The 26,434-nt window shown below is 43.1% G+C and overlaps 1 protein-coding gene across 3 annotated transcripts in view; it reads right to left on the bottom strand.

Annotated features, from left to right (window-relative positions):
• Positions 1-682: 682 nt before the first annotated feature.
• DENND3 (DENN domain containing 3) overlaps positions 683-26,434 on the bottom strand; it is a 40,261-nt gene continuing 14,509 nt past the window's right edge. The window contains exons 5-23 of one of the 3 annotated variants that reach the window (XM_063299709.1): positions 22,883-22,994; positions 21,263-21,382; positions 20,765-20,983; positions 18,599-18,720; positions 17,619-17,774; positions 16,576-16,672; positions 15,439-15,542; positions 14,341-14,522; positions 13,101-13,622; positions 11,995-12,257; positions 9,391-9,561; positions 8,431-8,560; positions 8,034-8,141; positions 7,452-7,588; positions 6,547-6,707; positions 5,639-5,775; positions 4,636-4,754; positions 4,380-4,517; positions 683-2,268 (exon numbers count right to left, since the gene is read on the bottom strand). In XM_063299709.1, the coding sequence (XP_063155779.1) occupies positions 2,044-2,268; positions 4,380-4,517; positions 4,636-4,754; positions 5,639-5,775; positions 6,547-6,707; positions 7,452-7,588; positions 8,034-8,141; positions 8,431-8,560; positions 9,391-9,561; positions 11,995-12,257; positions 13,101-13,622; positions 14,341-14,522; positions 15,439-15,542; positions 16,576-16,672; positions 17,619-17,774; positions 18,599-18,720; positions 20,765-20,983; positions 21,263-21,382; positions 22,883-22,994 (3,223 nt within the window). In that variant the 3' untranslated portion in view covers positions 683-2,043. The remainder of the gene's footprint in view (positions 2,269-4,379; positions 4,518-4,635; positions 4,755-5,638; positions 5,776-6,546; positions 6,708-7,451; positions 7,589-8,033; positions 8,142-8,430; positions 8,561-9,390; positions 9,562-11,994; positions 12,258-13,100; positions 13,623-14,340; positions 14,523-15,438; positions 15,543-16,575; positions 16,673-17,618; positions 17,775-18,598; positions 18,721-20,764; positions 20,984-21,262; positions 21,383-22,882; positions 22,995-26,434) is intronic. The other 2 variants (XM_063299711.1, XM_063299712.1) reach the window with 2 other exon arrangements.

Raw genomic sequence — 26,434 nt, 5'->3', positions numbered from 1 at the left:
AGGTTTATCCCCCTTGAAGAAGGCAGAATTGGCAATGCAATACGTTCCATTCCAATTTCCATAGATCTATGAATGCAAGTGCTTTAGGTTAGACAGAAGTTAAAACCTGAATTAAATTCTCCTTAACACTATATTCAATGATCTGAGTACTGTCATGGCTAAATAGTCCACACATCGGGCTGCTGGACTTCACAAGGATTTCCCAGCAAGAAAAAGCAGCATGAACACCGAACTGCTTTGCCATACGATTAAAAAAAAAGTCTGAGTACTAGGGAACATACAAGTTAGCAGACAGACTTAACTGTCATTTTTAGTAGAAGGGAATATCTGTAGTGGAGTCCTTGGTGCTCTCTGAGCTTGGTTGTTTGCTTGCAGACGTCTCACCACCTGACTAGGTAACACCATCAGTGCAAGGGAGTGTGGGTTTTCTCCCTGGTTATATACAGTCGCTTGCCCTGCCCGCGTTGGTGGGGGTGTGGTTTTCTCCTTGGTAGTTCCTTGATTAGGGTTCTGTTTTCTGTTTGATTGTTTGTCTGGCATTCGCTGTCCTCTGTGAGATGTCCAACTTCTTTGTAAGCTCTTTGGCTGTGTCTGTCTGGTATTTAATACTATGTTTGTTTGGCATTTCTTTGTTTGGTATTTAATACTGGTATCTTTTTTTAAAAAAAAATCTCACTCAAGCTATTTTCAAATGGCATGGTTTTATTAGAAGTCTGACATCCTTCACAATGGGACTGTATAAAATGCGTACTTGATAACACTTTCTGCTAAACTTCTAATAAATGCACTCAAAAATCTTACACAATTCTTTAATATTTACAATATTTTATAGTATTATTCAACCTCCTATCCACAGCTGGGAAGAACTAAAGTTTATTGCAGACATTCAGTGTTTTAAGCAAAAGTGGGGGAGAATGGACTGGGGTGGGGGAATTACTGATTTAGATTTCAAAACGGCGGGGGGGGGGGCTTGTTCGTAAGTACCGACTGGGGGAGAAAATAACAGCCAAAGTTAAGATGTTGTAAGAGAAAGACCTTGTAGGTGAGACGCATTTTGCCTTTAAGCAAATGAAAGCCTCCTTCTTGCAAAGAGTCTTTTTCCATTTAATTGGAAGGTGATGGACAAAATGAAATACCAACTGTTTCTCTAAGGAACGCAGAGTTCAACCTGTTGAACATTTACAATAGCAGCCTTCACAGTCCTTGATTTCCTTCACCAAACCACTCTTGCTAAGAAAAATAGAGCACCATTGGAAAAAAAAGGATAAAGTCTCTTAGGAAATCCCCTTGTTTTCAAAGGCAGAAGAGTCCTCTTGCAGCCGCTCCAAGCTTGGGATCAGACACAGCAGAGCAAGCCTCTGCCCGGTCAAGCAACATACCTCATTTTAAATCTCGTGAAATCAAAGGGCAACGCTCATAACTTAATCTGTGCAAGAGCCGAATAGTTTTGTCTCTCGGCAAGCACAGAAGTGCAACCCTGAACCGGATTATACAGTCTAAAACGGGGTGTCACGTTCACTGTTCCAATGTGCACTGTACATCGTAACGTTTCACATGCCATGCTGCTGACCTTGTGCCAAGCTCTGTATCTGTGTTCATTTCAATGGAATGTGTTTGGGTTATGTGCTCGGCTCAAGGACTTTTCCACCGCACCATCAGGAGCCGTTTGGAGCACCTGGGATTGTGAGCCTGGGAAGATTCTACGGGGGGAGGGATCTCGTTTGTACCGAGGGTTTTTAGTTTGCATTTGGCACGCTTTTTCCATTCTCAGCTTTGTACTTGCATACTATTCTTAAGTAAGCCAGATTTTGTTAAGCTTTTGCTTGTGAGTCTGAGAGTATTTTAGGATAGGCAACCATTACACAGGGGCCCCGCCGATTCTGAAACATAGATTCAGTGGACTCTGATATTAAGAAATATCCAGCGATTCCCCATTACACTTTCTTCTTAGTATGCCATTCGTGGTTGAAAAGCAATCCAGTAAGTTAAACAAAACTTACTGGAAAACAACATTAACTTCTATATTCAGGTTTTAAAATGACATTAAATGAACTGGAACCCCAAACTCTCTTCAACCTTCCAGATTGCAACCTTCCCTTCTTCCTTTCCAGCTCCACTCAAAACATATCGATCCTCTGCAGAGCATAAGGACGTCACGACATCAGTGTGTCCAACCAACTCTTTTTCCACCAATTTTTTTTCCGTATCCACCACGTAGACCTTTCCTTTGATTTTGCCTTGGGAAAGTCCTCGGCCACCAACCCACATCTGAAAAGGAAATAAAACTTCTAGAAGATGCATGTATCAGAGGTGTCCAGCAAGCCGTATCGAAGGGGGAAAGGAGACTCAGAATGTGCAGGGGTGTGCCCGTTACACTTCTGCTGCTTCCTTAGACTGAACGCTCCTTTTATAGCAGCCACACAAGTCTAGGAAAAGATGGAGCTTCTCTAAGGCATTGTGACATGAGTGCATCCATCCACCCCAGATCACCTTTTCCCCTTTGAATATGGATCTCTCATGGCTTTAACATCCATACACACAAAGCAAATAAGTTTTTATTTGCTCTCCATCCATCCAACCACCCCTCCATAGTTATTGTATAATTTATTGCAATACCAATACCAACAGCAGAAAAGGGAATTTCCCGAGCAACAGTAAATGGTAAAAAGTGAGCATCAACTAGCTATACTTGCTTTTCACCAGATACCCACATTCTAAGGGGTCTTTATACATCCTCCTTTTTCAGTGGGGTGTTTTCTGTAAAGGCCAGTGTCTGTCCACCCCATCCACCTTTGTTTGTTTGCAAAGGCACTTCACTGAAATAAGGACACAGAGAATGGCAGTGTATGCAATCACGCTGAGCATTTCTTGGAGACTGCCAACGAAAATGTGAAAAAGGGTACAATCTGAAAGAAGCGCATTGTATAGGCATTATATTGGGTATCACTGAAAACATGACTTGAGCCATGCTGAACAACTAACCATTCTACTTCACCACTGATCCTCCTAGCTGCTTGAAAGGGTAGGCAAACTCTAAGCCCAGGCTATGGTAGCTTAATCAAAGATTTAGGCAGCAGCCTAAATCTTGGCTTGATCAATCACCCAAAAACATTCATACCAGCTCATTCGCTAGGATCAGGGCAAAGGATAACAATATATTAGTAGCTTAGTACGCCATGACTGGTTTAAAAGGATGCATCCAACAAGGATACACATTTAAAAAAAAAAACAGGCTAAGACTAAGTATGTGAAAGGTGAAAGGTCCCCTGTGCAAGCACCGAGTCATGCCTGACCCTTTGGGGGGATGCTGCTTTCGTGACGTTTTCTTGGCAGACTATAGAGCGGGGTGGTTTGCCATTGCCTTCCCCAGTCAACAGATAGTATACACCGCCCTTATTTGAGCTCTCAAACTAGAGTAGTGTTTTTCAAACCTGGTGAATTTAAGATGTGTGGACTTCAACTCCCAGCATTCCCCTGGGTGTGCTGGCTGGGGAATTCTGGCAGTTGAAGTCTACACATCTTAAAGTTGCCAGGTTTGAAAAACACTGGACTAGAGAGATAGGACTATAATATTATATCATGCCCTCCTAACGGATCAGGGTTTCTCAAGCAGGGTTCCATGGCACCCTAGGGTTCTGCAAGAGGTCACTAAGGGTTCCCTGGGAGATCACAATTTATTACAAAATTACTTCAGATTTGGGCAACTTCACATTAAAGAGGTAAGTTTCATTCTTTTTCAGCTTAAGAACACCATTAATGCATCTATACAGGCCTAACCGTGAAACAAATATAATAATTTTGCAACTTCTGACCTATATTTGAGCCTGAATGTGCAGGGGTTCCCCGAGGCCTGAAAAATATTTCAAGGGTTCCTCCAGGGTTGAAAAGTTGGGAAAGGCTGTACTAGAGGTTCTCTTAAAAGAGGGAAACTATTTCAATGTATATTCCTTGGTTTTACACCTGGAGGTAGGATACAACAAACATATGCTGCCTCCTAGAGGTTAAGCCATATGTAAAAGCACAGATACAGAGGGCAACCAGAAGTCTGGCCCCATCGCAGATGATATATTATATAAATTACATTAAATGTTCAACTGGGTTGCCACTTTCTTCCAAATATTCCCTTACTCATTTGAGGCACGACTTAAACGCAGTAACATTTTCTCTGGGGGAAAAAATATGAATTAATAAAGCATGTTGCAATTGGCCCATGCTGAAAGCCGACTCTTGGTCCACCCTGTTTTTTTTAACTCTTAAGTCCTTTGAAGCAAACCGTCAGACTCACGGTCACCCATATTCCAGGACACCCATATCCTGCCCAGAATCCCTCAAAAAGCCAGCAGAAAAAAGCAAGAAGGATCCCTACAGGTTCGCTGTACCTGGTTTTTCACTTTTATCATGCAGGTGATTTCTGAACAGTCTTGCAGGCTCATCTTCCGCGAGGGGGTGGACAGATCCGCCATATTCCAGATAAAGAGCTCGCTGCTCCCAGTGCATGAAGCCCACACCTCGTCTCTCTGCGGCCAAAAGCAGAAAAGCAGGAAGAAGTGCACAACTGTACAGAATATTCTGGATTGCGGGCTTCGCTTGAAGCGGCAACTGTCCATTTAGAATTACAATCGTATGGTAAGTTACCTGGGGAAACAGCTGGAAACAGAGCAAGGGCATAAGGAACTCAGTTGCCATGTTGTCCAGTTTCACCTTTTGGCGAAGAAGCCCAGTCGTGGTGACTACAAGAATGCAATCTTGTACACCTTAAAACAAATACGTGCGGAGTTTAGGCCTTGAAATAACTCCATCAAAGACAAAAGATGGTGAGATGGGACAAAAGGTGAAAAGCAAGAGAGCTCTAAATGGTAAATAGGAAATGAATGAATGAATGAATGAATGAATGAATGAATGAATGCCATCCAGGAAAATCATGGGAATGAAACTGGGTGGTTGCATAATAGAAAACATTATTTGGAGATGTAGGTATGTTCTACTTTTTCTTGCTTTAACAGACAAGGCTTTAATATTTCTAAAAGGTGATAACTTAGCATCCTTGTTAAAACAGGACTTAGGTTTCAAAAAGCCGTGAGGTTGGACCTGGTGGATGGGACACCACCAGGAGATCCCAGGGCTACAGAATAGACTAGGAAGTAAAAAAACATCCAGGAAGACAAAGGCAAACCACTCCTGTATTGCTGTCTAGAAAACAGCATGGATGTGTCCATGAAGTCATCAGGAGTTAACTCAACAGAGACTTTCGCTCTACCACACAGGAGGACCCTGAAACTCTTAGCACATCATCTAAAAATTCTGCAGCTTACACAGGAAAAATTACTGCCCTAATGGTCTCTGGCGATGCACTTAAGCATCCCATTTATGTGTTTCAGAAGGCTACAGGTGATCTACATAGAGGGGAATCTGGGGGGGGGGGAGGTTCAAGGTTCAAGGAAATCAAGATGTGACCTGTGACAGCTGCCCTCTTGACTTTTTAGACACAGACACACACACACAGTCTACAAGATTGATTTGGATAACCCAGGAAAAGCACAGCAAGACGGAAGGGGCCACCGGCTGAGATTAAAGGCAAGGCATGCCCTTTTAGTGGAAAGTATTTTAGAAGGCAACCAGCGCAACGCAGAAAACTCACAGCACCAGAGCCGATTCTTGTGGAACTGAATCGAAGTGACCGTTTCATGGGGCAGCTGAAATCGGTGGTTCACTTTCAAAGTGCTGATGTTCCAGGCAATCACTGTTCCATCCACGCTGCACGAATACGCCTCGCTGCTGACAGTGCAAGGGATTAAGGGACACACTTCTTACAAGCCTACGTAAAAACCAGCACAGCAGATACCATCTCTACTGTGTCTTCAGTCCAATCCACAAGCAACTTCTGCCATGAAAAGTTAGATGGATTTCTAAATTTATCGGCCACCTGCACTTCCTCCCTGTCTTTCAGTGGCAATTCCCCACAACCGGATTTGAACCTGCTGGTCTCTTCCATGCAATCTTTGGATTTCCCCTTCCAAGCCATGAACTTGGTCTGTGCTGTGTACGTTCGCTTAACGTACTAACGAGGGTCACTCCTGAACACAGGTTTCTCCCTAATGGCTCAAGGGCGGCTTTTGGAAGCACAGACTTGGTGATACAAGCGATGAAGCCAGCCCAATGGGCTTACCCCTGTTACAAGATGGTCCCACCCACGTATCATTCACCTGGACATACTGTGAACACTGGAAAGCAGTGTGTCCTCAGGATTAAAACGGTTTGATTTTTTAAAAAACGTCTTTGTTTGTAAAGAATCACCTTCCAGGCCCTCAGGACATTTTAAAGGCAGCTAGGAGAATCTCTTGCATTTCTCTCAGCATTCACTCGAAGACCACTCGGTTGGAAATTGCACCGTGACAAAAGGGAGTCCCCACGCTATCTGCACCGGAGACCTAGACCAGCTCTTGGCCAATTCTAGACTATCCAGATCAGGTATCCCTGCCACTGGCTCCTCCTGACATTCATCCTCTGGATTCTTAATAAGGACCACCCCTGCTGTCCTCCACCCACCTGGGTACGTTCTCTCTGTTCTCCACAACTATGTCCACAACTTCAAAGCGATGGTCATTCAGTTGCTTATTGCAAGACATGCTGTGGGTGTTGATCAAATAGATGATGGAATCTGCAGAGCCGATCCAAACTTGACTTTGTTCTGCCATTATCATACATTTCTGAAGAAAGGAAGAAAGAAAGAAAGAAAGAAAGAAAGACCAGCCATGTAATGCAAAAATTCTCAAGAGCCTACTTGACTTCCCCACCTTGTTTACTAAAATGTATTAATCTACTTGTACATGAGAAATATTAGTTATTTCAATATATTATATCAAGCTATATCAAAGGCTGATATAATAGGAGGAGGGCTGTAAAGTGGGAGTCAGCGTCTCATTAAATTCAACCTAATATCCCTAAACACAACCTCTGTACCCTGTGAATCATAACTTACAGCTTAGTGTGAGATATGAACCTGGTCAGCAATTCTCAGGCAGCTGATCTTTCTAAAATAGAAAGTGGAGTGTTTTCCAGAGCAGAAACAACCATTAATTAGGAGCAGCACATGCAACTGCTTTAACATGCTCCTTTTAGAGCGGGAGATCCTAAAACAGGCATGGTTTTCTTCAGAAGAAGAGGCTGGAGAAGTACATATGGTCCTTCCCCTCTTGGGACCTTAAACAAGGGACACCAGCTTATGGGGAAGCACATTCACCAGCAGATTCCCTGCCTACTCCTGGCCTTTGCTATCAATCAGCAACCTACTATCAACTTAAGGAGTTGTATTACTAATTTATTGTTTCTCAACCTCAGCAACTTTAAGATTGTGGACTTCAACTCTCAAAATTCCCCAGCCGGCTGGCAGGATGCCTAAGCATTATTTTAAAACTGAACTTATGTGATAACTCCACTGTCAATCCACCTACCAGTTTAGAGGTCCCCACTTTAAAACAGTGCTGCAGAGACCACGTTGATGCATCAAAGACCACAACCTTGCCTCCATTCAAAGCACACCATAATTTTGGATGGGCATCTCCATGCTTTTCTGTGGGTTCCAGTTGTCCTACGATTGGAGAATTATGTTACACACTTGGAATCAAGGAAAACAAATGGCACTCCCAAGATCTGCACTAGCTCAGAGGTTCTGCTGTCAACCCCATTGGTCCAGTCTGCACAATGGGCAACTCAAAGGAACTGCAGCAACACTTTTGATGTTTTATCAAGGAATGCTACGGAAGCTTAGGACATCTTTTGCTGAAGTACCTTCTCATGTTTATAAAGCATAGATCTTGGATTCTGAACAGATCCCAAGCAGACTCAACGTTGGCCTTTAGTGAGGAGCCAGGGGTCCAATCTCCCCTCCCAGCCATGAAGCTGATGGGCTTAGGCATGTCTCTGTCTAGACCAGTACCTGCGACAGTTGTTGAGAAACTATATACCCCCATTCTAAGAAATGGAGGAAGTGGGATAGGTTACATCAAGAGGTGAGGCCACCTCCAATTCCATACCTGGTGTATAGAGCAAGACCTCCACTGCTTGTGGGAAAGTTTCACCAGCCGATGGATTGATCTTGTGCTTTAGTGTTTCAGACGTCGTTTTGGGGACCATCATGGGCACTGGACCAAACAGGAGACATACATTTTTACAAGTGCTTATAGGGCCAAAAGAAAAAACTTACAGACAGGATTGAGGGAAGATAGATCAGGGAGAAAAGGCAAGGTCTCCGTAGAGAAAACCATCCGGATGGTCCACAGCAGCTCCTGGAATCCTGCAGAACTAGGCCAGGCTAGGAGGCATTAGGGTCACTCGCAGCTCGCATTTGGCCTACAGCCCAACACAGGAATATAAAGAGGACCACATACTTCACCCTACAAAAGACTGCATCTAGACTATCACCCAGCTCACCTTCATTCTTCATCCGGTCAAAGTAAGATAGCTTCGAAGCTGCATATATCATTTTGGAGGACTGCAGCGCACCTACTACCGCATCCATTAGAAGGATGTTGGTAAGCGCTTGCTGAAGGTACTGTGGATCCTGAAAGTGGAGGGGGTGGGATGGTGGTGGGTGGGTGGGTGAGAAACAGATGAACAAAACCATGATTGCAACTTGCACGTACTGTGTCTGTGAGATTCCATTTTTCACATTTCCCCCAATTTACACTTGATCATCTATGAAGTTCTTTGACAGTGCCTCCTAACATACAATATTCTGCATATCATAAATCCAAATCTGAATGCAAAAATGAAGATTTCATTTCTTAAACTGGAACTCTCTATTCTTGGGGAGAGGAAGCATATTTCTGGGGTCTTGGAAAAGACAAATTCAATTAAAATCTTGAATATAATCAATTCATTCCTTGGATCCAAAGGCTAATCAATGTAATTGGCTAATAGCAGCAGCAGGAGACGCTTGAAACAATCCAGGGAGATGTGATGCTTGACATCTTTAAAGAATACTCCTTGGAGACTCCTTGGAAAACTGAACAGCCAGACACTATCTACTCTGATCCTGTTGTCCATTTCTGATATTTCTTTTGGGTATTATCCATCTACAAAGCCATTTGTGTAACATTATGACTCTCATGTTACTTGTGGTGGGTCAGGATAAACTCAGATCAAGGAATATGAATGCTGCAAGAAAGAAAAAGTGGGAAGAACTGCAGATATGAAGATTTTCCAACCATTGTTTGAACTACAGATAGAGAAGATGTCAAGTTCATTAATATGGAAGCCCTGGACGAAACTTGCTCTGCTTAATTGTTAATCTTGCCATCTGGAAAAGGCACATTAAATACGAATCTGAGAAGACACAAGATAGTAACAGTATAAAAATATTTTTAACCACCGCCAATGCAGCATCCTAACCTTGTGATCATCTGCCATTTTCTTCCCAGCCCACATCTCTTTCACCATCAAGTACCAAAGGTCGCACTCGGATTTAAGATTTGCTTCAAAAACATCCTTTTTGGACTTGACTTTTATCTTCAGGGTAGGAATCCTGAGAAGCAGGAAAGTAACTGTGGTATTCTTCACTTCCTGCAGGAGGAGGACACAGAAAACGGGGAGCTCAGAACCCCAATGAGGCAACATATTGTTCCATTTTCATCTTTTCTCGTGGCCCTTCCCTCCCCCAAACTCTCATGGTGTGGAGAAAGCAGTTTGGTGCTCTCCAGATGCTTTTGCTACAAATGCCATGAGCCCAGCCTGGTGAGGAATGAGACCCTAACACATCTGGAAGGCCCCCAGTTGCCTGCTCTGCATCTTTCAGGGCTGCCAATCTGTTCTCCCTCAAGCCATTGCCCTCTGGACCCACCCCTCCGTTCTGGGAGGGATGCATCCTGATTTGCACAGGCATGTCAAAGATATTAGAGCAAGAACTACCAATGTTCGCTTTAGTTATTCTATTGCTTTATTTACCATCAGAGATCACTTTAAAAAAAGAAACGCTTACAGAACAAGTAGAATGAAAAACGCATAGAATCAAATAAATTTATGCATAAATTAAAAATTAAGAGTGATAAGCAATAAGGCATTAACTGATATTAATAAGCCACCATGTTAGCTGCCTAAACAATGGCCAACTGATCCAGGCCAAGGAGACTGTAAGCCTGCTGACCTCTAATGGCAACTGCAATAGAGCAGAAGCTAGTGACTTTCTTAAAAGCTTTCTTAATATCCATTGGTAAAAACTGCATAGTCTCAGACTTGATCCAGCCCCTCCACCTAGCAAGGAGCAGGCCCGATAATGTAGATCACCAGGTCACGATCTACTGGACGGTAGGTGCTACAGGGCATGGGCTATTGTTTTGATGACCGGCCATACGGCGCTGCATCTAGCTGATGTAAGCATCTTTCTGTTTGAGGGGGGAAATAAATAGTTTGGATATCAACCAGGATGTGATAAAAGTTCCCTAAAGCACACTTTGGAATTGTGGACCTGTCTGCATTTAAGCCAAGATCAAAGACATGTTTCAACTCAGAGGCAGCTTTCCTCAGACCCATCCTTGCTGGTGCTTGAACTGAGAGGCTTCAGAAGGAAACATCACTGGTGATGCTTTCCCCCCCAAGGAATTAAATTCATCTATAGGAACAAAGTTGGGGCAATGAAGCACTTCCACAATTTAGCTCCACCCTGTTATTTTAAAGAACAAAATTCTTATCCAGGTGGCTATGGAAGGTGATCCTAATTCAAGACTCAGCAGGGCGCTGAGGATACCTCAAGGGGCCTGGAGAATCATTCTCACGTACTTGGGACACAGCACTTCTGAAGGCTTTCCAGTGCTGTTGAACAAAGCTGAACAAATTGCCAAAAATGCTGCAGAAGCAGGAGTAGAATCATCGTTAGCCTCATAATTGCTAATACTGTATATATTAAGCATCCTTAAAATCAGGCTATTCATACTTTGCTGACAATATCGGACTGGGAGACCAAACCTGGGATATTTGCCGCAATGGCAAAATTAACAGCATACATTCGATACAGAAGTTGGACTAACCTGGAGCAAGAATGGCTTCCATGTCACACAACAAGGCACTTAGATATTTAGAGCAGCGTTTCTCAACTTCAGCCACTTTAAGACGTGTGGACTTCAACTCCCAGAATTTGCCAGCCGGCATGCTGGCTGGGGAATTCTGGGAGTTGAAGTCCACACATCTTAAAGTTGCAAAGGCCGAGAGACAGTGATTTAGAAGATGGTTTTAAGGGGGAAATACTTGATGTAAACATGTAAGCCACAAGTAATTTTAATGTTTATATATAATTTGATGCAATCACCAGTTGGGTACAATGGGAGGGAATTGAGAACTTAATATTGTTTTTTACTGATTGTTTTTAATATTCATTTTTCTTTTTTACTTTTTTTGTCAACCTTGCCAGGTAGACCAGACAGGAAACACGACCAGATGAACTAATTCTACTTTGTTGTACAGCTACATTAACAGAATCTTGCAAGGCTGAAAGTACCAATCTCCCGTCGTCTCCTTTGCAGCCCAAGAAACTAGGGAGGGTCCCTTCTGAGCCTCTTGCCCCACCTACTATCCAGTTTTGGGCTATGCAATCTCTTATCTGACCATTCCCTAGGCAGCATCTCTGGGCCATTTCCCAAGCTCATTTCCACTTACGTTACATCGTAAGATAAAGTGTGTTTATTTTACATAATGATAAATAGTGGTGACATCAATATCAAGATTAACCTTTAGAGCTTTATACTAATTTATAATTTTTTCTCAAGATGACATAATGAGCCAAGTGTAATATACTCAATTAATCATTTAATCAATATAATTTCAAATTTTATGGCAACTGTAAATTCCTTCTATATTTACTGATATTTTATTCCATCCGCTATGCCCTTTCTCCTTTTTTTATTTTTATCTGGTTGTCTATTCTATTCCTTCAATGTTTTAGGATAAGTAAGTAAAAGAGAAAAAAAAAAAGATCAGGCTCTTCACTATTTTTGTTTCGCTCACCTCGATATCTCTGAACCTTGCAATGTCTTCGTAGCCAGGACAAGCTCCTTCGGTCAACAGAAACAAGCGCTTCGGTGTCAGTGCGATTTTCCCAACTCCTCTGTTAGTTTTTACGGAGCTTGACAACTTATAAACACATTCATTTTTGTCCAGGTGTTCTATTACTCTTGGTGGCAGGTTGACATCTTGAGCTTCTGCTTCCGTTTCCTTCCAGTAGGTATAAAAGTCTTTGAACGTGTCTGGGTCAATTTGTTTTTGCTGCCCTTAAAATTAAGAAACCGTTTATCTTAATGAACACTTCCAGATCCCCTGTACATCAAGCTCTACAAAAAGGGAGGAGGTGTGAGCTGCCCAGTGTAATTTTAAGAGGCACTCTGGTATTGTCTTCACATTTTTCACTCATAATTCACTGAGCAGGGCCCACTCCTTTTCCCATCCCACTGCTGTTGCTCCGGACCCTTTTACCCCAGCCCACCTCAAGAAGTAAACGTGTACTAGGCTACAAGGAAAAGATGGGAAATAACAAAACGAACTGAGGTGAGGTTCAATACCCTTCATCCGCACAACTGCTTCAACGTTAAAAGCACACTCACGTGCATAGGTCCAACTACTCAAACCCACCCCACTCCAAATAAGCAGTTGTTCCTAGCTGCTCTGTTTTGACCACCAATGCCCATCTGTTCACAAAGACTCCTCTCTTTTCCTTCTTCTGAGTGCTAAAAAGCCTTTACAGTTATACACTGTAAACTGAAACAGATCAAGGGGAACGTGTAACGTGGCCATCGCAGGAGAAACGTGGGTGGATGAGTGGAGGACGAGGGCAAGAAAGGAAAAACAAGGAGCAAAAGTACAAAGGCTCAACTTCCTCCTCCGGCCAGGTTTCCGTAACTGCAAATTTATTACTGCTATTAATCCAAGAATAGCATTCCGGTTGATGATGCCGGCTTGTGGAAAGTTGATCTGACCTCACTTAAGGAAGTACTAAGAAGGAAGGGCACATCTATCCAAGCATGAGGATCTATATTCACGACAGAAAACCCTAAGAGCTTGAAAAATTCTAACCAAGTGTGAGTAAATGTTTCTTCTTCTTTTTTTCCTTTTCTTACCTACTGTTAATGCATCAAACAACCGATGGATTGTGTCAGTATCTTTGACAATCCCAGATTCCTGGATGCGCTTTACAAAGTCATTCACCTGCATGTGAGTTTTTGGCAACTCAAACTTTTTCACATGATCATCTACTTTGGTTATTTCCCTTTGTTTATCCAACAGCTGACTTATCAACCTCTTCAGTTCCGGTTTCTGATCTGCCTGGGAGCGGTCCGACGGTGGAAGCGTTTCTATCATTTTTCTCACAAGGTCAGTAGGGAATATCCTTATGTCGGTCTTGTACAGATTTTGGAAGTCCGAAAGTGCATTTAGGAATTTTCTTTGCATCAAACCTATAAGTCCCCGAAGGTAGAAATACCTCGCTAAAAGTCCAGAGTTCTCTGGTGACAAAATTGTTATAGCTCTGCTGAGATGGTTAATAAAGTCAACGTAGTAAGACTGGACACCCTGACTCATCAGTGGAAAGTGGATTTCTGGAATCTTGAAAGTGCTGATCGGTTTAGAAGTCAACCTTTTATCTAGAAAAGGAGAAGATGAGAGCTGTTTACAAAGGCGCCAAGGGTTCCTGTTAAAGTTCTGGTTTCATTTCGATCTTCCACACATTTATTCTCCTAGAAGAGATCACAGACTGATGGGTAAGACCGAATAAAGGGAGTTTTGCGGGAGGTTACACTCGCTTTCAAACAAGATGCAGTTCAAGGCATCAAGAAAGGCGGAAGATCTGAATCTGATCTTTCCTTTTGCAATGCGACCCTCTATGTACTTTGACAACGAGTTGGAGGCCTGCAAATCAGTAGCGAGGCAAACATTCTGAATTCACTTCTTATGTCGTCCTCTAATCCAATGTTTTCTCAACCTTGGCGAGTTTAAGTTGGGTGGACTTCAACTCCTGAGCTGGCTGGGGAATTTTGGGAGTTGAAGTCCGCCCATCTAAAACTCGCCAAGGTCGAGAAACACCGCTCTAACCTACGTTCCTTCTGAAATGGGCCCTCAGCACCCAGTTCTTCAAGAAGCCTTATGTCCCAGCACAAAACTGTCAGAGTAAGTGACTGATGAAGCAGCACATGTTCTAAAGAGCTGAGGGGGGTTTCTGTGCTTTTATGGCACATTGCAAGCGATCTGAGTCTTCACTTCCCACTCTCCTCCAACCACAACAGGTCACATAAGTAAATGCCATGTTTTTTTCTAAAATAAGTAAAGCAGCAATGGTAGCAGCCAGGCATTTCTTCCTCTTACCTTGCATAGTGTTTATACTTCGAAGGGATGAATTCCTCGTTGGACCATCCCTCGGCTTAATATCTTGCAGATTAGGCAAGCTCATTCCCATGCGCCTGCTGAGCATATACTGAGGATTAAATCTTTTAGAAACCATTTTCTCCATCGTCAGCCTTCTTGGACTACCGATCATTAAGTTGAATCTAAAGGAAACACAAAATTCACTCTATATTAATTCCAACTGGATTATATCCACGTTTTTATTTGACTCCTGGTGACTGCCTGGACTGGTCCCTGCAGTTTTCTTGGCAAGTATTTTCAGAAGTGGTTGGCCATTGCCTCCTACCTAGGGCTGAGAGAGAGTGACCGGCCCAGAGTCACCCAGCCGGCTTTGTGCCTAAGGTGGGACTAGAAGTCCCAGTCTCCCAGTTTCTAGCCCGACGTCTTCACCAACTGGCTCTTGATGATAGCCAAGTAGCATAATCTATAACATAGATCTATACAGCTAGCAACTTAGTGATTGTTCTACACTATATTCTGCTCGTTTATTTTATAAATTTCAGCTGACACTGTTCCACAAACAGTAACATTTACTGGAACTGAATTACGTGGCCAACTGACACCATAATTTATAAATCATACTCCACAATAAAGCTACTGTAGTGCCTCTGTCATGTTCATCGTTCCAATGTTCTGGGTGCATCGTAACGTTTCGCATGTCAGTTTCCTGATCTGTGTCTGTCATTTGCGGGGAGGGGTGTTTCAGCCGTGCCGGGCTGTAATCTCTTTGCTGTTGTTCTGGAATGTATGTTTGGGTTATTGCATGTGTTCAAGGTTACTTTCCCAGGCCGAAAACTCCTCAACACCTGGGAGGGGGTGGTTGCTATGGCAGGGCGAGGGGCGGGATCGGGTTTGGAGCGAGGGTTTTTAGTTTGTATTTGGCGCGCTTTCTCTCATTCTCAGCTTTCTCTGTATTTGCATACTATTCTTTCAATAAACCAGTTTTCCTAAAGAACCTACTTGTGGACCTGAGTATGTTAGAATAGGCAACCATTACAGCCTCCAGGGTACACTTCACGCAGGCAACAATACAAAATACGTGAAACGAAACAGGTTTACCTATCTTCGTCATTTTCGGTGCTCTGTTCTAGGCGAGCAAAAGCATCCATCCTTCTGTTAAGGCGGGCTTTGAGAAAAGAGTGAAACATATAGGTTTCTAATACCTGCAAAACACAACAGAAAACACTTATCAACACTACCACCATTACGCTAGATTTCCAGTGATATGTTTCAGAAGTTCCCCTTTTAAACTGGATTTCTGCGTACTTAAAATAGGACTGTTACAGCAACGGTCTCTGTGTTATATTCTGGACAAAAACTGTGGTTACTGGTGGGAGAGAAGTACAAAATATTTCTGGAACTTCCTTGTGTTGGTGAACATGTGCAGCTTTTTAAAAATTCATCCAGCCTGCTTTTGCTGTGATGCAGTACGGAGTCCAACTGCATCTTCAAGGCTAAAATCACCAGACTGGGGTTAGGGCAACGCTGTAACACTTGGCTGGAACTGACAATTGAATCTGACTGAGAGCAATCCAAATAGTATGAATAAGCAGTTTATTTCTTCTATCGGCCACATTTCATCCTAAATAACTCCCACACACCCTGAAGAGGCACGCAACCATACATTAAAAAAAAAATTAATGTAAAATATACCATATTTATCTGATAGGAAGATGGGCGTATTACTCGTGAATTGGAGGACTGATAAATTGACCAACGTTGAAAACTGAAGGGCAAAGACGGATATGTGGCTCCAAAGCAGAGATGCCTTTGAAGACTGGCTTGAACATTACCTGTGCTTCAGGGGATTAGGCAAAGGTGAATTAATCCTTTCTGTATCCCTTAAACAGAGCTCCTGTCCATTAGTCAATCCTGGGGGTAGTCAATCCTGGGGGTGGCTAGTGTCTTAAAATGGTTCCGTGTACTCATGAGTTTAGATCAGAACTTTTAATATTCCCATCCTGGACTTAATATTTTATATTTATATTTATATTGAAATGGTACTGTTTTTATTGTATTTCAATCTGTGTTTAGTTTTAGTTTTACTGTGAACTGCCCAGAGTCCCTCTTCTGAGGGAGATGGGCAATGACCAAACTTGAAATTTATATAAATAAATAAATAAATATAAAATCTTCGTTTGTTTTTTAAAATTACAATATGAACTAACAAAACAATTCATGTTAGTTCTGGCTTACCTTTCTGTAAAAAGGCTGGTCTTCTATCGCTCTTGTTTTCAAGAATTCTTCACTATTAAATACTCTGTGTTCGTAGTTCAAATGGTCTTTCACCTCTCTGTTGATAAAATAGGATTACCTAATGACTTTATGACGCATAATCAGTGAACTGGGACTGATAGTAAAGACGACTAGAAAAACAGAAAAAAGTCAAAGTTGGAAAAAAAGGGAGAAGGAGAAACAGCTGGCAGGCAAAACATCACTGGCTTTAGCTCTGCATTATGAAGCACTACACTGTAGTCAAATACTTATGACAACAGCAATCCTAATTTTTTTAGCACCTTAAAACCTCAGCTGGAAAAAAACGATTTGATTATAAGCAGGAGCCTCTGATTTTGTGCCAAGGATCCTCACCCTATAGGTTTAGTTTCCATTTTTACCCACAGGATGCAGTATTATTGCAAAAACTTTTGGTATCATCAACAAAGAATTACAGGCATTAGGAACCTGCTAACAGATTGAATGCTTCCTGATCATTTATGATATGGTTACTAATAAGGTTCCCAGCCTTGGTAAAGGCAAAAGATAACAACATAGTTACTGCTGAAAAGATGGATGCAGAATACAAACTTGCTGGGTTCTCTTTCTTTCAAGAATCTTAAATATCATCAAGAGATCAGGAAATGCTGGATCTGCATCAGTAGAAAAGGAAGCATTAACGCTGTAAGAAATATAGGGGGTTAAATGCCAATACCAAACAGCCACTGAAAGGCTTACCCTCACAACCTACATCAAACACCCAGGGAGTTCATGATTATTCAGAACTGTGGTTGGAACACTTTGGGATGGCTTTCTCACTCAGATTTCATAGGACACATCAAGAACACTAAACAGCCTCCAGTGTGGACCAGGGGATCTTTTTTAACAATCAGTATGATGCTGACAATAACCTTTGAAATCTGTTTTTCCTTTATTTAAAGTAGGGTTCCAGTTTCTGAACAGAAGATAGTATCAAGGTTGAGAGAAGATCTAAAGGCAGCCAAAAGAAACCTTTCAACACCCACCTAAAGATATTGACGATTAACTGCAGAGCAATCTGTTGAATTTCAGAATTCAATTTCTGTTGCCAATTTCTCCGGCGCCCCTGTATTTCAGTGAAGTCAATAGAGGAACCAAGGTGGCAGAGCTGAAGGTCATAGTGTAGCTGAAGATTTTCAGACCTGAAGGAGGAAGAGAATGGTTCCTTAATGTTGTTGCATTCAGGAAGAGTGGCTATTCGGGTTTTTCCAAAGCACCAATGTTTTATTATTCCATCTACTGGTAAAATGCCTGCACAGAATTTAGACATGCTGCTTGAACAAACAGCTGAAGATAGGGATGGGGGGCTATTCTTGTAGGGAAAAAAGGTGGTCTGCTTCTGCTAGCTCAAGATAATTCTATGGGAGCAGAACCACATATATTAGTTCCTTTATATGAAGCTTGGATTGGTCCAAACTTTATTTAAAGTCCGTCATCAAGCCTTTCCTGAACATTAGGATTCGGTATTCTGCTAAAGTACCCAGCACCACTCACTGGATCAGATTAGCCAGAAAGTAATTTTAAACACATTTATAATTTAAATGTGCACTCACTTCCCCCGAAAGCAAAGAAACTTTGTTCATGGAACAACAATTGATTTTCACCTTCCTCCATCAGCACCCTGTTGTGGTTATATACCACACATCTGTGTTTCTCAGTCTTAGCAACTTGAAGATGCATGCCGGCTGGGGAATTCTGGGAGTTGAAGTCCACATATCTTAAAGTTGCCAAGGTTGAGAAACACTGCCATACATTACTCTTCAGAATAATTATTTATCCAACAGATAAATTTAATCAAGCTCAATAGCTGGATACGTACATATTTTGAATGTTCTTAGTTAAGCTTCAGCCATGAATCCTGCCACTATAAACCAAGGCTTATGCCTGTGTGATGTGTGAATCCAGCCACATTTTTTGTTCTGACCTTTTCAGATACTTATAATGGAAGCAAGCAAAATATTTTTACCGTGTTATAAAAACCCTTGCCGCATCAAGTGGGACATCTGGAATATCGGTCTCCTCTTCAGAGGACTTGGATTGAGCAATATCGCCATTATCAATGTTAATTAGAATTAGGTCATCAGCTTCCTGTTTATTTAAAAATTAGAAAGATTAATAGTTAAAAATAGAAGTAACAATCCAAAGTGGATGTTAGGCATTATGGCAAGTATCACCCTTGGCGGACTAACAACAGAAACAATTTTAATTTTAGCTTAAATGCAGATTATTTATCAAAGTTCTGTTGATTTGGAAGCCCAACTGCCAAAATGAAGGAAAGATCCATGGGAACAATGCTAGGAGTTTTGAATTTGAATCCCTTCTGTCATAGAATCACAAAGTTGCATTGGCATGAGGTGGCGCAGAAAAGGGGTTGCCTCCCTGGGACTGAGTTGCTGAAGGACAGCAGATCTAGCCTCCGCTCTCAGCCACAGCAAGTCTGGCCTGATCCACTGGTCAGGCAGGGGAGCGACAACGGCCAGTGCAAGGAAGGGCAGATCAGCTCCATCTGAAGGACAGATCACTGCCAGGGTACCAGGCCTTGAAGGGCCGACCTTGGTCTCCTTGTATATCCTCTTCTTTCAGTCTTTGGCCTGCAAGCAGAGCCTGACCTCTGTTTTGCATCTGGGTGTGTGTATGTGTGAGTCAGGCAAGTAACTTTCTGAAAAAGTGGGATAAAAATATAGGCAAGAAAATCAACCTTCTCAAATCTTCTGGCCTGAAACTGCCTCCTGAGTGGCAGCAATGACACGCAAGGTCCATGGATAAGAAGAGAGTAAGCAAGTGAGGGAGCTGAAGCCATAAACAGAGAGGGAAATGGCCAAAAAACAGGGACAAAAGAGGGCATGCTTGCAGTCTGTGGCTTGGTGGTTGGTTTGGAATACTGCTGTTGTACCTGCTCCAGACAGAATCCAAATATCTGAATTCCAGTGATTTAAAAGACCTGCAATTGCCTGGATGCACATCTGGTTAGTTTAAGGAAGTCTATCTGGCTTGTTTAAAGAACCAAAAATGTAGGAACATTTCTTATCAAATATTGGGAAGACAGACTGACTTACAAGTAGACCTCGCTTAACAAATGCGCAGTCGGCAACCACTCTAAGTTATAACGGTGCTGAAAAAGAAACTTTACGACTGGTCCTCAAACTTATGACTGTCACAGCATCCCCGTGGTCACGCGATCGCCATTTGCTCACTTTACAGCTGGCTTCCAACAAGCAGAGTCAATGGAGAAGCTAGCAGTGAAATCACAAGTCGCGGTCATGTGATGGCTCACTTAATGACCACGGTGATTCACTTAATGACGGAAATGGAAGTGAGGTCATAAACCTGTAGTGGTCACACGAAGTCTCACTTAATGACTCACTTATTGAAGTCTCGTTTAACCACGGCTACCGCTTAGCAACAGAGTTGCCGGTCCCAGCTGTGGTTGTTAAGCGAGGGCTAGCTATACAAAAGGAGGTTAGGTTGAAGCATGTTTAGAGGCATGGCACAAAGATGTCATAGTTTTGAGTATCTCATGTGATTATCCATGGCAATTTGTCCAAACTTTATTACAGAAATAACCTTCAAGGCTACAAATATCCAGAACTCAAAGGGGCATTTAGTGGCTTAGAGTTAGGCAGCTTATAAATTCAAATAAATAAAAATAAAAAGTACTTTCAATGAAGCAGCTTATTCTTGGCTTTCAGACTTAAAAATAATCAGCTATTTTAACAGACAATGAATCTTTGATACATGAAAGTAGAAATCTCATTGTGCATATGCTAACCTACTGACCTAATCTATGGATACTGACTTGGTAATGTATTTGTGTTTTTTAGTAAAAAAAACTAAAAATAAAAAAAGGGATGCCACTTTTTCCCTCAGACAGTAATTTAAAAATAAATGTTTATGTCAAGACCCTGTAACACGTATGTCACAGAGGACCGGATGGTGCACTTCAACAATCTAAATGTCTCCCGTAATTGGCAAGCTGATAAAATGTGGTCACTTCAAGAGATTTCCTGAATATGCAGCAATTGCAAATGCTACTTTTATCAGTGAGACAAACAGATGCAATACAGTCACAGTTTTCACTGAAGTTTGCACAAAAATAAAAGTGGTAGATCTAGAATAATGATTTGCAACCGACCTTGCAAACTTCTTCGAAGTGGTCGATGTGACACCCCATGAGGAAGGAGGTGGGCGCCATGACAAAATCAAGCATCTGATGAGACAGGATAGGTACGAAAGTGTGTTGCCACTGAATAGGATGAATGTACAACATGAAGCACTCGGAGACAAGGGTCAGCAGCGCCCAGTCAGAACAAAAGAAGACAATTTTTCGTTCAGTTAAAATGCAAGTAATTATCTGTGAAGGAAGGAAAACCAACAGATCACCACAACTTTTATATAACAGGGTGCGCAAGACAGTCACATACAAAATCGTATCATGACACAGTCATTTTTAAATGCTCAGGTATTTCAAATCCATTTTATCAGTCAGCATGCTGACTGGGGAATTCTGGGAGTTGAAGTCCACATGTCTTAAGGTTGCCGAGCTTGACAAACACTGGGCTAAGGTAACCCCTGTGCAATTTGGCAAAAGATCAGCGGAGAAAACTCCCATCTGCTTAAAACAATGCTGTACCTGTAAAATCTGTTCCGGCTTGAAGCAAAGAAAGGGCAGATGCAGATCCAAATCAATAAGTGGACTGTCAGGATCCTCCTGAGATGGAAATACTACTTGGAGGGGCTTCATATTATATAGCTAGAAGAATAACAGATGGGGGTGTTCAGTTTTTGTAGGTTTCATCACCACAAACTGCAGAAGGAGATTACAATTCATCTTCTAAAGAGAATCAGAGAGGAATAGGCAACGTTGTCTGGACCCAACAAATTCCTTATACGCAAAACAGTTATTTTGAATAGTTTAAAATATTACATGGTAATATAGCAAGACGACTTGATAAAGATCAAAGTTCCTTTCATATTTTTCTTGATAGGCACAAAGACCGAGAAACTGACATTTCTAATATCTGCATTATTCTATAAGCATAATAGAACATCTGTTACGATAGACTTAGTAATTTTCAAGCAAGAAAAGCAATTTATACAGAGAATCTGCCTTCCTGCAACTCAAGGCCAGTCGACTGTAATGGTAGGAACACTCCTCAGATGTTGTTAAGTGGGAAGTAGGGGAGACCCTACAGAAGAAAGACATTTGCTTAAGTAGCCTAGACCCAAGTCCTACACAACTTCAAAAGTAACAATCAGCCCTTTTATTTCATCCAGAAACATTGGCATTTGAAGAGCAAGGGTCTTCAAGCAACACTATCTGGAATCAGAGAGATAGAAACAGAATTACTACAAAGCAGAGATGCACAAAACATTTCATTTCAAACTGTTTTGAGGGCAAAGCAGTCATTAAGTGAATCCAACCCAATTTCATGACCTTTTTGCAGCGGTTGTTAAGCAAATCACCACAGGCATTAAGTGAACCATGTGGTCATTAAGTGAATTACGTGGTTCCCTGTTGATTTTGCTTGCCAGAAACCAGCTGGGAAGGTCAAAAATGGCAATAACATGACCATGGGATGCTACAACAGTCATAAACGCAAACTGGTTGCCAAGCACCCAAATTGCGATCATGCGACTGCGGGAACGATGCGACAGTTGTAAGTGTGAGGACCTGTTGCAAGCTGGTTTTTCAGCACTGTTGTAAGTTCAAACCATCACTAAATGAATGGTTGTTAAGTGAGGACTACCTTTATGACACATCATATATAGACACCATTTCCATTAGTATGTCTAAGAATTCTTTACATACCTACAGTACATCCACATCATGTTATTCTCTTTTGGGGTGAGCAATGCTACGCAGAGTGCAGAAAAGTTGTGAGGAGGAGTAGGCTAAAGAAAGCGGAGGAACAAGATCAGGAAAAGAAGATGAAACAGCTCAAATCCACCCCTGCCAAAATGGTTTTGGCTGGAGGATCAGCAAGGAAAGCCTAGGAAGGCCGAAAGAACAAAGCAGGAAGTTAAAGAAGTTAAAGGCTAGGGAAGTCAAGGAAGCTCTGCATTTTGATTCTGAATGCCCTGTTGCACCTCAAGAAAAGAACAAGATGGGCATTTTGCAGTGGAAAAAGGGTGAGCAGGAAATTCTCACTGTTCTCTTCTCAAAGGCCACTGCTTTTAAACAGCCGTTAACATTCCTTGGTTTGCAATTGAGCTCAGGAAATTTTAAGTATAGCATATTGTCAGTATTTACCAGTTGAAGTGGCCCTGGAGGAGGACTCGGTATCAAGGACAATTTTGCTGCAAATTCTTTTATATGCTCCTCAGTTTCTAAATCTTTGTAAGGCTTCAGCCGTACCAGTAAGCTGCAATTAAAAATGACACCAGGTAGTAGGGAAACACTTTTAGTAAAAGACAACATCATTCGAGAATTCTCATGCCTTCCAAACATTTTTTTCTTCTGCCGATAACTACCAGCTTATTGTTCTTTGATTTTGCACTGATACACTTCCAATCTTTCATACCCGAGTATAGATCGGTAAGCTTTAAGAAATTCCCTTGCAGAACAATTCATGCAAATTTAATCCAGTTTTGCAGCTCTGCTCTTGCTAGCTTAATAACTTATTATTACTGTATGAAATTAAAGTCTAAGCAGTAGAACATAAAATTCAGCACATCACTTTAGAAATTTTGTTGGTGTTTATTCGTTCAGTCGCTTCCGACTCTTCGTGACTTCATGGACCAGCCCACGCCAGAGCTTCCTGTCGGTCGTCAACACCCCCAGCTCCCCCAGGGACGAGTCCGTCACCTCTAGAATATCATCCATCCACCTTGCCCTTGGTCGGCCCCTCTTCCTTTTGCCCTCCACTCTCCCTAGCATCAGCATCTTCTCCAGGGTGTCCTGTCTTCTCATTATGTGGCCAAAGTACTTCAGTTTTGCTTTTAATATCATTCCCTCCTTCAGCAAAGGATCGTTACCTTGTGGTGGTGCTGGAGCTTGAGCACCTCAATGATGCCATGGGCTAAACCGTGAAGGGCCACACAAGACGGGAAGGTCATGACAGAGAGGTCAGACTAAATGCAATCCCTGGGGAAGGTAATGGCAACCCACCCCAGTATTCTTGCCGTGAAAACTCAGTGGATCAGTACAACCATAGATATGTCGGTATACCATCAGAAGATGAGACCCCCAGGTCGGAAGATGGTCAAAATGCTACTGGGGAGGAACAGAGGATGAGTTCAACTAGCCCCAGATGTGATGACGCAGCTAGCTCAAAGCCGAAAGGATGGCTAGCGGCCGACGGTGCTGGTGGTGAACGGCGAATCCGATGTTCTAAGGATCAACACACCTTATTTTTAATTATTTTTAAACAAGCAATGCGTGGAAGTGGAAGAAGACAATAGAATAGGAAGGACAAGAGACCTCTTCCAGAAAATTAGAAACATCGGAGGTAAATTCCAGGCAAAAATGGGTATGATCAAAAACAAAGATGGCAAGGACCTAACAGAAGAAGAAGAGATCAAGAATAGGTGGCAAGAATATACAGAAGACTGTCATGTTCACATTCTAATGTCTGGTTAACATTGTAACGTTTCACATGTCATTCTCTGTTCCGTATCCCTTCACCCGGGATTTTTCCATTCTGTTGCCCTCCCTTGTTTTGAGGGCTTGGAATGCATGTTTGGGTTTGCGCTCCTGTTCAAGGTTACTATCCCAGGCGCATCTAACGGCATTCAGCACCTGGGAGGGGGAGCGTACTGACGGGCGATCGGGCGGGACCTGCCCACAAGCAAGGCTTTTAAGTTTGTATTTGGCGCGCTTTTGCTCATTCTCAGCTTTCTCTGTATTTGCATACTATTCCTTTAATAAATCAGTTATCTTTAAGCCCGAGCTTGTGAGACTGAGTATTTGGGTTTAGGCAATCGTTACATAAAGCTGAGAAATCATTTTTTCCATTTTCCGCTGGCCCCATCCAATCCTTGGATAAGAGGGAACGCTAGCGATGACAGAACCTCAACTTCGCGTAAGTGAGGGAGGCGAAGAAGAGCGGGAGGTGGTCAAAAGCCGGCCAGCGCTAACCTCGAGAGCGCAAAGAGCAGCACGTCGGGAGTTGCGAGATACCCAATTGGACGAGCTGTTGACATCCATACAGGAGAGTCTCAGGAGTGAACAGAGATCTGTTATGGAAAGAACCACGGGGAGGGGGTCTCCCCAATTGACCTGGGAGCACGAAGTCCCTCTGTCACCGAAGGTGGTGATAACCAACCAACCCCCGGAGGAGCCGGTCACTCCGGCCCGTATGAGAGCATTGGAAGATAAAATGGATTTAATAGTAACGATCCTCAAGGATCTACCCAGAGAGGATCAGCCCAGAGAGGCAGAGCCCACCCCGGAGGATTGGGAGGAAGAGCCGTCACAGTACCCCAGGCACAGCACCCTGTCGACCCGGGGGAGAAGTAAGACTCGATCAGCCCATCAAAGGGGAGAGCGAGAGGCAAGACCTCCTAGGGATCGACCACTTGTGGGGGCTCGGCGTACGCTGTCATTCGCGGCACCGCCACAGCCAGCTGAGCCGGCAAGAACCTTCCCACCATTTGGAGTGAAGTTTGATGGAGATCCCGCAACGCTCTCCTTCTTTATTACGAATGCCAAGCATTATATGGAAGATTGGGGTCGGAACTTTCGGTCTGAACACGGCAAGGTCAATTTCATTGCCAACAAGCTGAGAGGAAGGGCAGCGGATTGGTATGTGCAACTATGCCAAGCTGAGGCAACTGAGTTAGAGGACTTCGATGAATTTTTGTGGGCACTTAAAGAGCATTTCGAAGACCCCCTAGCTCAAGAAACGGCTAAAAATGACCTGCGGAAACTTTACCAAGGGTCCCTCTCAGTTGCCAAATATGCGTTGGAGTTTAAAGCCTTGGCAGGAAAAGTGGAAGACTGGTCTGAGCCAACAATCATCGAATTGTTCAAGCAGGGGCTTGAACCCGAAATCCTTCGATGGGCTTTGGGCAGAGATGATCCCAAAACGCTATATGGGTGGATTCAGTTGGCGGGAAGCGCAGAAAATGCCCTACGAACCTATGCCCATACCAAAGAGCTTAGACAAACACGTCTCGCTAGAGGAGCGCGCGCATCTGGACTTGCCAGCCGCCCCAAACCGAAAACCTGGGAAGAAGAGAGGGAGCAACGGTTCTCCAAGGGTCAGTGCCTCCGATGTGGAAAAGAAGGGCATCGAGCCACGTCGTGCCCGAGACGCCGTCCAGAGGAACGACAGACGAAACCCGCGATAAAGACGCCTGCTCCTGCTCCACCGCGAAAACTGAAGGCAGCCCTCGCGGAACTGGACCCCCCCGACCTTCCCTTCGGTGAAGAGGAGGAAGAGTTGCAATTCGAGCAGCCGGCGGGAAAAGCCTACCACCTGCCCTGAAGGGCGCCCTAGGGCAGGTGGAAGAAACCGGGCGTAACCATGATTCGGTGAGTGGAAACTTTCCCACACTGACTGTTAAACTTAAGCTGGGCTCACAAACCAAAACGGTGGAAGTGTGGGCCATGCTAGACTCGGGTTGCTCCCGTTCTCTAATGCACCCTGATGTCGTAGCGGCTCTAGAACTGCCCACGTTCCCTTTGCCAAGACCCATGATTTTCACCCAGTTGGATGGAACTATGGCGGGAGGGAAAGCAGTTAATCTTTCCACGGGACTGGTCGCCTTGCAGATGGGCTCCCATCAGGAAAAGCTGCCATTTGTGGTAGCTCCAGTGGGGGGCCCTCTGGTAATTTTGGGGATGCCTTGGTTTGTGCAA

This window comes from Candoia aspera, chromosome 3, assembly GCF_035149785.1.
Source record: "Candoia aspera isolate rCanAsp1 chromosome 3, rCanAsp1.hap2, whole genome shotgun sequence".
Classification (NCBI taxonomy): Eukaryota; Metazoa; Chordata; class Lepidosauria; order Squamata; family Boidae; genus Candoia; species Candoia aspera.
This window is presented reverse-complemented; position numbering and strand designations above follow the sequence as displayed.